The sequence below is a fragment of the Armigeres subalbatus genome, unplaced genomic scaffold, assembly GCF_024139115.2.
Source record: "Armigeres subalbatus isolate Guangzhou_Male unplaced genomic scaffold, GZ_Asu_2 Contig2073, whole genome shotgun sequence".
Lineage (NCBI taxonomy): Eukaryota > Metazoa > Arthropoda > Insecta > Diptera > Culicidae > Armigeres > Armigeres subalbatus.
The window spans coordinates 124,979-135,465 of record NW_026942917.1 but is presented as its reverse complement, the minus strand read 5'-3'; the positions used below and the strand labels follow the sequence as shown (position 1 = coordinate 135,465).

The 10,487-nt window shown below is 44.0% G+C and overlaps 1 protein-coding gene across 1 annotated transcript in view; it reads right to left on the bottom strand.

The window, feature by feature from the left end:
• Positions 1-3: 3 nt before the first annotated feature.
• The window catches only part of LOC134203729 (titin-like), a gene marked incomplete at its 3' end in the record, with an annotated part of 29,381 nt that continues 18,897 nt past the window's right edge, over positions 4-10,487 (bottom strand). Inside the window, 9 exon segments of the mRNA XM_062678587.1 lie at positions 4-143; positions 146-231; positions 233-1,630; positions 1,632-1,831; positions 1,833-6,532; positions 6,703-7,059; positions 7,115-7,279; positions 7,337-7,413; positions 7,481-7,781. Coding sequence (XP_062534571.1) covers positions 4-143; positions 146-231; positions 233-1,630; positions 1,632-1,831; positions 1,833-6,532; positions 6,703-7,059; positions 7,115-7,279; positions 7,337-7,413; positions 7,481-7,647 — 7,290 coding nt within the window.

The window sequence follows — 10,487 nt, the reverse complement described above, 5'->3', positions numbered from 1 at the left end:
CGGGGTTGGAGTAGATGTGGATGGTTCTTCATCAACCGAGTCTGCCCTTAATGGTTTCTTAGGTTCATCCGACCGTGATCTTTGCTGTTTCTGCAACTGGTACTGCTCCTGACGGAACTTCTTCATGCCACTGGCTGTGAGTACTTTCCCTGCCCTTTGTCTTCTACCATTCCTAATCGTGTGAACTCTTTGAGCTTTTGTGGCGAGATCTTGATGACTTTGTGTGCTTTTTCCTGAGCCTACTGCCGATGATGTGGCGGGTTGCGGTGTAATCGGAGCTCCCTTGGACGTAGAGAATAGAGGTTTACCGCTAGTGGTAGGTGAATTGATATCGGCGTGCTTTTTCGCGAGAAGTTTCTTTGGCGACGAACTACTAGAGAATGTCTTCTTGTGACTGATAGGCGTGTCAGTTGACTTCGACGTTGATGATCGCGACTTTGTTGGAGAGTACAGGATTTCCTGCGATTGTACGCATATCTTCACAGGAGGTTTAGTAGTCGATTCGTCTGCACTACTATGACTGGTGGGTGAAGAAGAAGGTGGAGATGGTTTTGAAGTGGAACTGCTGATGGTACCCACGCTACTCACGGACGAAACTATGCTTCTACTAACCTTGGCCGGAGTTACGTGGGTTTTGGGTGATCCGCTTCGACTAGATTTTGCGGTGGAAGTAGTGGGCGATTGTGTTGTGAAGACAGTGCCCTTGCTAGTTATCACAATCTGTCCTACGCTGCTAGCCTGTACCAGCTGTGTTGCTCCACGATTTGTGGGTGAATGTGTTCGTGATTGAACCGATTTCGCAGATGACTGTTCGTTTACTGTAGGTTTAACGGAAAGATTAGTAGATTCGACTGACAAATCCGGTATAGAAGACGGTGTCTCGTGGGAATCCTGTTGAGGGGTAGTTTTCGGAACGGATTCCGATCCGTTACTGCTTTTTGCGACGACCATTTTCTTAGTCATATGTTTCGTCGTAGGAATTTGAAGAGTCTCTTCAATTGGCTGTTGGGTATTTGTGGTTGTTGAAATATTTGATTCGTCCAGAAGTTCACTATCATCCATAACAATCGGGATGTTGTTGATGTCGAATTTATCTTCCTCTAATCGCTGAGTATGGTTCTTTTCCGATACGACTGGTTCGTTTGCGGCAGTGCTTACAGGCGCCACTTCGCTAGCAACCTCATCAATTTCACGTTTCTTTTTCTCTGGAATGATAACAGATTCAACCGGTTCCGATTGTTTAGGTTGTTCCACTAATTCAGGGCTACTCATCAATGTCTGAAGGTGCCGCTTCCTAGGATTAATCGTCTTTGCGCTGGGTGCGGGCGAACTACTGTTTGGTTTAAGATCTACCTTGTCTGAGTCAACAACGGCAGGCTTTAATGGAGTTGCGTCTGGTAAATGTATCAAAGCTTCCGCAATTTGTAAAACAGTGTCAGTAGGATCTGTCGGAGTACAAATTTGTAATGCTTCTTCCGAAACCTTATCATCTTTCGTAGGCTTCGACTGATCATGAATGAATTTCGGCAGTTTGTATTTGGGAGATTTGGTGGGCTCTTCCACATTCTCAGTCGGTGATATCTCCGTTGGTATTGGTAAGTCCTCAACTGGCACTGGTTCAGTCAGTGTCTTTCCTCTTGGAGCTTTTAGGAGATTTGGGAAGTTTCTCTTTAACCTCATCCTCTTTTGTTTCCGAGGATACCTCAGTGGACTCGTAAAGCAATTCTGAATTTGACTTTCTGCCCCGGGATTTTATAATCATTTTGATGGGCTGCAGCTTATGGAAAGGCGTGGAATCGGGTTGCTCAGGAGCAATGGGTTCCACTTTCTCAACTATTACAAACAGTTGGTTCAGTAACCATTGGAATATCTTCAGCGGTTGAATCTGCCGACGATTGCTTAGGCTGCTTTGAGCGTTTAGATATGACCACTTTTGTATCTTCCTTAGATTCCTCTACAACAGACGACACTATTTCTGATTTTGAGGATACGACTTGTTCGGTTTTTGAAAGATGCTCCTCTACTACTTCTTCGTCCTTCTTCGGCCGCTTAGATTTACGATGTTTTTCAAACGAAGTTGGCACCACAATCGGCTCTTCTTTCGAGGTTTCGACTTCTTGAGACGCTACAACTGGTTCATCAACTTTGATATTTTTACCTCGACGCGAGCGAGGAATATCTAAAGCAGTCAGATCGAGTTTATCGAGCTCACCACCTCTCTTTCTTCGCACCTTGGGAGATACATCATTAGCACGTGGCTCAGTTGCTGTTTTTTTAATATCTTCCATCGGTTTTTCGACCACTTCAGCATCTGTCAACTGTTCAGATGGAAGCCTATCGCTCTTCTTCTCCGATTCCTCATTAATAGCAATGTCGATACATGCGAGTTCCGATTTTGGGCTTTCCTCGAGTAGTTTCTTTGCTTCAGAAGTTGCATTATCCAAAGCCACCGCTTCAGGGCTTTTCATTTCATTTCCTCTCTTCTTTCGACCTTTTTGGGGTATATCCTCGATTGTTTTGGGAAGCCTGGTGTTTTGATCTGGCTCTGGAATTTCTTCAACTGGTTCTTCAACCAATCGTTCAGTAGAAACAGGCGTATCGAGGATGGTAAGATCTGAGCTTTGAAGGACACTGCTTCTTTTCTTTCTACCCTTAGGAGTAGCTTCTGCAAGGTTTGATTCTGTTTCAAACTTCGGAATTTCGATTGTTTCTTCTGATTTTTCAGACACTTTAGTAACAGGACCTGCAACAGGCACTTCTAACTTTTGGAGCTCTCTTCCCTTATTCTTTCTACCTTTGGAACCAGTATCAGCGACGGGTTGGGGTGCTTCTAATTCCGGAATTTCATCTGGTTTCTCAATAGCTGTGCGAATCGAATCGGTCGTCGCTAGATCGACATTTCGCAATTCACTATTTTTCTTCTTTCTGCCCTTGGCTCCAACGGCTGATACTAATTCCGAATCAGGAGCCACATCAGCCTCGGATGTTACTGTATTAGACGTATCAAGGTCAATTGATTGATCTATCATACCTCGCTTCTTACGATTCTTGGGTGTGACATCTGCAACAACTGGCTGTGGTTTTTGTTTCGGAATCTCTTGTACTAGTTTTTCAATCTCTACCCGAAGTGTATCATGACCCAACTGCTCTGAATATTGAAACTCATCACTTCTCTTCTTTCTACCCTTGGGTGCACTAACTTCCAGGCATATTTCTTTTAGTTTAGGTGCTTCCTCGAGCGGGCTTTCGATACTATCAACGGCTGCAACCACTTCTGAAACTCTCTTCCTGCGGATTTTTGGTGTGATGTCGGGGACCTCTGATTGGAGCTCCGCTTCTAAGGTTGCTTCGGTTAATTTTTCTAAAACCACAGTTGCAAAACGTTGCGACGCTGGGAGCTCCAAGTTGTGCAATTCGCCACTTCGCTTCTTTCTACTCTTAGATACGGCAGCTTCAGCATGTGGCTCCGAAGTCGTTTCCTTGTCGACTGATTCTTCAGTATGAGAAGCACCGGTACAAGGTTGGTCATCAATCTTCTGATCTGGGCTTTGAAGCTCACTAAATCGCTTCCTTCTACCCTTGGGTGTTGAATCTCTGACTGGTTCAGAAATCTTCTCAACCGTTTTTTCAAATTCGGCAGTAGCAGAGCTTGGGGTTTCAACTACTGGGCTTGGAAGCCCCACCCCCCTCTTTCTTCGAGTCTTAGGAGCCTCCGGCTCTGTGATTTCAATCACCTGTGTAACCTCCCCTATATCTGGGCTAATAGGTTCCACACTTCGTGTTTTCCGTCCTTTTGGAACCACATCTTCGACGCGTGAATCTATTCCTGATTCTACAACTTGTTCCGAGTTGAGCTCCTTATCCTCATCCACGTTTGATCTCTGATGAACGCCTCTTCTCTTTCGGTCCTTCAGAGCATTCACTGCTAAGGCTGCTTCTGGCTCTTCGTTCTGCTTTGAAGTTTCATTGATTTTTTTATCAACTTCAGAAGAAGCTGAACTAGGCTTTTCAACTGCTGAACTGCTATGCGTTATGCCCCGTTTCTTTCTTCCTTTGACAGGCGCATCTTCTATGAGTGTATTTGCTTCCGACACTACTGCTTCCTTAGAGCTATGGGCTCCAATCGCTACCAAGTCGGATTCCTTTATTTGATTTTTTGGAGTTATATCCATTTCTACTGAAATAGACATTTCTGCTTTATCAGAGTTTTGAAGCTCTACACCCTTCTTCTTTCGTCCTTTAGTAGTCACATCTTCAAAGCACGTGTGTGTTTCTGACTCAGCAACTATGGCCGAGCTAAGTGCTTCAATCACAACCATACCTGAGCTCTGAAGCTCCATACCTCTCTTCCTCCGCCCTTTGGGAGTCAAACTGCGATGGGTGGATTGTGGTTCCGGCTTAACAGTTTCTTCGACTGGTTCTGGTGCTTCCACGGCCATTTTCTCAACATTGACCATGGTTGTACTGGGTTTTTCAATAACTGAATGCGGAAGTTCAACGCCTCGCTTCTTTCGTCCTTTGCGAATTACATCTTCAAGGTGTAATTGTGGTTCCGACTCTACGATTCCTTCCGAGCTCGGCGTTTCAACTGAAACCTGAAGCTCGAGGCTTTTCTTTTTACGACTCCTGGTAGCACCGTCTGGAACGGGTGATTGTGATTCCGGCTTTGCCTTTTCTTCAATCGTTTTTTCAATTACTGGTGTACCGGATTTCCTCTGTTTGCTCTTCCGACCACCTCTGGGTGTATCATCAACAGTACTTAGCGAATTTAGCTCCAACTGTTCCTTACTTATGGACACCGGTAGAGAGTCCGCTTCCGTAGGCTTCGGCATCTCGTTGGAAGAACTAACCGATGACTCCTGTGTAATGTTTGCTTGAGCACTCAGGGCCAGAATATTTTCTGCTTGTGAAATTTTCGTACGCTTGGATTTGATCGCTGCGAATTCTGAATTTTCGAAACGAGTTGGCTCGTTTGACACAACTGATTCCTGTGAGTCATCGTTAGTAGTCGTTGGTGATTCCGAACTCAGCTTCGTCTCGACCCTTTGCTGTTCCAGCAGCTCTGCAAGCTCTTCTTCGTGGGACTTTTTAACAAAATCCATTACAATCGCTTTTGACTGTTCAAGCGCAATCGCTTCGTTTTCGATTATTTTGTTGCGCGTCTTGAAGATACGCTTACCACGTTCCTTCGGCGGTAAAGTACGGTTCCTTTCAATCTCTTCTTTGAGTTGGGGTGTTGTCTCCGTAGACGATGATGGTCCCGGGGATGGGGTATTTGAGATCTTAGGAAGTTCCGGCAAGCTCGGTAGGCTAGTTTCACAAAGCAGCGATTCTATTTTGTTCGTAAGTTCCGCATCCTTCTTAGCACGCTCCAGTTCCTCTTGCTCCTGGATGGGATCAACAATGTTGGTGCTCAATTCCAGCGAAGGGTCACGTTTATTGGAAAGTGATCTCCGGGGTGACTTATTTAGTACTACTTCCTCTTCTTCGTCTTCCTTAAAATCGAAACAGGACGTTTCCTTCTTCGAGTCATCGTCCTTGGGCGACTGAGATTCTTGCGCTATTGCTTTAACCGGCGATTCACGCTTTGTTTCATCACTGCTGATCGATTTGCTGGATCCACGTGTTGCCCTATCCAGGATGCGTTGCTTTGCACTTATTGGTCGATCGGGGAAATTCTCGGTCGATGCTAGGGTTTTGTCCGATGAATTTAATGAAGTATCTCCAACACATATCGCTGCTGTCGTACTGATACAGCTTTCATTAGAAGATTTTTCCACTGTAGTTGCCACTGGCGCAGTTGGTTGATCGTTTGTCACCTCGATAAACTCCCGCTTTTGCTTCTTCGGAATATTTCGATACTTGATTGTCGTTCCTGACGACACTGGTGACGCTAACTGGGGTGAACAATCAACTGACTTCTCCAAACTCGTATCATGCGAGTTCGTTGCAGTATTCACAGATTTGAGCTTCTCAACTGGCTCTTCGTCTTTAACAGTCACCTCTTCTTTCGCAGAGTCGTTCTGATCATCCTGTTCGTCTTCACTCCAATCAGCTAAAAGTTCATTCTTCAATTCTATCTTTCCCTTGGAACCCTTCGAATCATCTTTGTCGACTGATTCATCCTCTTTCACTACTTCAACATCTTTTTCCGGAAGCTTATCTTCTTCTTTGACTATCTCTTCCTTTTCCTCGGTTACTTCCATGAAGACTTCCACTTTTTCATCATCCGCGGCATCCGCTGTAGTCACCGCTGCCCGACCTCTTGTTCGGTTTCGTCGGCGATCGGTACTTTTCGGTGTAGATTTGGCAACTGGGGCAGCCGCTCTCGGAGTGCGTCCCCCACGCGTAGGTTTTACCGGCTCAATAACCTGGATCACTTCTACTAACTCATCACCATCGGCAATCTTATCGATCTTTTCCTGTACGTCCGTTTTTGGAGTGGAAGCAACCAATTTGCCTTGGGACTCTACAACTGTTTGGGTCGTGTCTGGCTCGGGTTTCTCCGGTGTTATTGGAACTGGTTTGGTTACTAAAAAAGAATAATATTTTAAATACAGTCATGTGTCTGAAGATTGTATGAAACATTATGATTGATACCGTTTCGCTGATTATGTTTAAATTTCAAAACTTTCCAATACTATCAGTATACTATAAATTTTCATACAACCGTTTCCATAAACTTGTTAACAACCCACTTACCTTTCACCGAAGGTAAGTTCAGCGGTATAGCGCGGCAATACTTGGTATGGAGAACAATCACATTTTGTCGCCCACTTTCGAAGCCACATTTGTGGCAACGATAGTTCTGTATCGGCGAGCCAATCGTGCTGTTGTTGGTGACATCTACCGATGAGTTCAGCGAAGACGCATTGAATGCGGATCTCGGAGTCGATGACAGCGATGAAGCCGAAGCTAGAGACGATGATAGACTTCGGCTTCCGACGCCCAGTCCCGTCGATGTTGTCGCTTGTCCCAGTATCCTGACCTCGTGCTTCTTCACAGGAATCACTGGTACTACTTTACTAGGAGAGGCGACCTTCTTGCTAGTGTTCTTACCTGCGGATATCAAAAATGTCAGAACACTAAATATTACATGATAGAACTACCTTACCTTTGCCTTTGTTTCTATCGCCAAAGATGTCCGCATAGCTTTCGCGCTTTTGAGGCAAAAAGTCGGTTGAGTTGACAATGTTTGGGTCGCCTCCTGTTGCGCGTTCGGCATGCATAACGTCAGAGGGAAATTTCTCCATGTGCTTATTTTTGGCGCGGTATTGTTCTGCAAAAAAATCCATTTGATTTTCCTGTTGATCATCGTTTCATCTCAGGTACTTACCCAAGCCCTTTCTAAGAAATTCGTGTTTCCTACCGCAGTTATATTTATAGATAAAATTAGTATTTCTGACATATTCACTGGAACGTAAGAGAGTACAATGTTTTAATTTATCTTGCAGGACCATCTCAAAGTTTTCACACTTACTATGAATCTTCCTCGAAGAACTTAACAACGGCCAAGGGGCGGCGTTTCAACGTGGAAATGAAATCCTCGGTCAAACGATCACCACCCAACACCTCACCCGGCCACCAACAATAGCTGAGCTTCACCCAGACTATGTCACCGTCGTTGTATTCACCATCGTCATCCATGTTCGGGAGCGGTTATTTAGCCTTGGGACTTCCCGGTCTCCGATCGACCAAGTTGTCAGCCAATGTGGTACTGAATCCGGGGTTTACACAAAATGTGTCGGAATGTACGTCCGCGGTTGATTCACTTAATAATCCTGATACAATGAAACAAATGTCGATTATGCCCAGTTATAAATATGATGTTTGCTTTGCTGTACTAAAAATAATCGAAGAAGTCGAATCGTGTTGTGGAACGTGTATAACTTTTGAATATAGACACAAATTATGGATGCAACAATCTCCTTAAAATTAATTGCATTGGGTTGGGACGGATGTTTTTTGGCTTCGGCTCCGATCATGATTTCTAACCTGTATCGCGATGACGAATTTAATTGATCCCGAATCGAATCGGATAATGTGGTAAAATAATATTATCTTTAAATAATATTATTATTAAATAGATATTATCTCCTTGCTATGTTCGATGATGGCTACGATTGTGTTTGCTAAAAATCGACCCAATTACCGTACACATTTACTAAATGTTTCGATACAACCGTGGTTCTATTAACAATCGTGATGGTGATCCAGAGAAGGTGGCAGCACTATGAAGAACACCGAATCAAATATAGTAATAGAGTATATTCACTTGAACGATCCTGGCACTGGGTATTTCCCAAAAATTGAGAATAGGTGTTTCTGCCACAGGAGTGGATGGAAGGTGTCGAGTGTCCAGCTATAGAAAGGGCGATAAGCTGGATTGTAACAACTACTGCGCAATCCCATTGCTAAACGCCGCCTACAATGTGCTCTCTCAAATGTTATGTCATCGGCTAGTACCAACTGCCAGAAAGTTCGCGAGGCAGGATTTATGAGCAAACGCTCTACCACGGATTAGTATTGCAGACATACCGCGAATACAACGTGACTGACCACACATCATCTATTCATCGATTTCAAAGCCCCATATGATACAATCGATCGATATTCTAGACCAGCCATGCCAGATAATGCACGAACACGGATCTCCGGATGAACTGATACGGTTGGTCAAGGTAACGATGGATCAGGTGATGTGCGTAGTTCGAGTTTCAGGGGCATTCTCGAGTCCCTTTGAAACGCTCAGAGGGTTACGGCAAGGTGATGGACTTTCGTGCTATTCAACATCGATTTGGAGGGAGTAACACAACGGGCAGGGATTGTCACGAGTGGTACGATTTTCATTAAACATATTTTTAATTGACCTATGCGCCACTGCGCCACGCCGACGTCAAAAATAAGCCGCCGCAGAGAAATTTCTCACGCCGTCGAATATTTTTCATCGCGCCGATGACTATTGAAGGATTATTAAACCAGGAGTTTTAATGGAACTTCTGAAGAAAATCATGGAGGAACATCAGGAGGATTTCCTGGAGGAACTCCTGAAGAAACTTCCGGAAAAAAAATCTTAGCTTCTTGAAGAAGCTTTCAAATTATTTTTTGGAGGAATTACCAGAGGAGTTACTGGAGGAACATTAGAAGAATTTCTTGAAAAAACTTCCTGAGAAATCTTATACAATAAAAATGAGTTGAGATTTCATTCCTGAAGATTAAACGGGTTGACCGATTTGCAAGATTTTTTCCCTAATCGATTCGTTTTGGGAACCGCAAAGTTTATATATACAAAAAGTTGGTGAATTTAACGGGGAAATGTAAAAAATACATTAGAATACTATTTTGGGTCAGCTGTTGAGGAAAACAAAACAAACGCACGGAAATTGATCTAGAGTGCGGTGCTGCAAATAGTTCATTGTGACATTTTCAACACCCGGGCAAAGCTGGGTTTCTTTCGCTAGTTGCTGAATAAATTAAAATGGATTTTTTTTACGAATTTCGGGAAAAACTCTTGGAGAAACTTTCCGAGGAATTCCTAGAGAAGCTATCTGAAGGAATCCTGAAAGAATGTCTAGAAGAATTTCTGGAGGAACTTCCGGCGGAATCCTAAAGGAACTTCCCAGAAGTACTTTCGGAGGAATGTCCAGAGGAATTGCTAAATGAACTTCCTAACGAACTTGTGGCCGAGCTTTCTGAGGAACTCGTTGAAGAGCTTTTGAATAAACTCCGTGAAAATTTTTGCGCTTGAAGAAAACCAAATTGCTCATCAGCAAAAATAGAATTGTCATTAATATGAAACATCATTCTATAATATGAAATAAGCTTTTCAAACAGTTTGCTTATTAAAGAAAGCAAACTGGTTGGGCGATAACTGTTAAAGAACAACATCTGGCAACCCGGTTGTATCTTATGCAATCGCCGCTACTGTGGTGTGCCCCTACCGGATAGGCGTCACTGTGATAGCTGTCAACCTTTCCCTCGTTTTCAGTATAATGTAAAATCATACCGAACAATATAAACGTGTTTAATCTTGTCTCTTCAAACAGTATTCTTTTATTTCCGTTTTTCCGTACCAATCCGAAATCCTATTTCAATAACTAGGAGCCTCAGCTGGATTTTTTTCCGGCTTCAAGATTGTAACAACTTTGGAGCTTTTCAATTTACCAGGAAAGTATGGCGGTTGGATTGGGTGGCTACAAGACGGTAGACTAGCCCAAGGATACGCGCAGCAGCTGGAAGTGGCACTCCCAACGGAAGAGCAGCTAGGCGCAGCGTCTCTTGAAGATGGCTGGAGAGATATTCGATCCGCCATTGGTAGCACCGCAACTGCTGCACTTGGCACGGTGCCCCCGGATCAGAGAAACGACTGGTATGACGACGAATGTGAGCAGTTAGTGGAAGAGAAGAATGCAGCATGCGCGAGTTCTATGAGAAGTTGAACCGTTCGCTTAAGGGCCACGTGCCACAGCCTGATATGTGTAAGGACA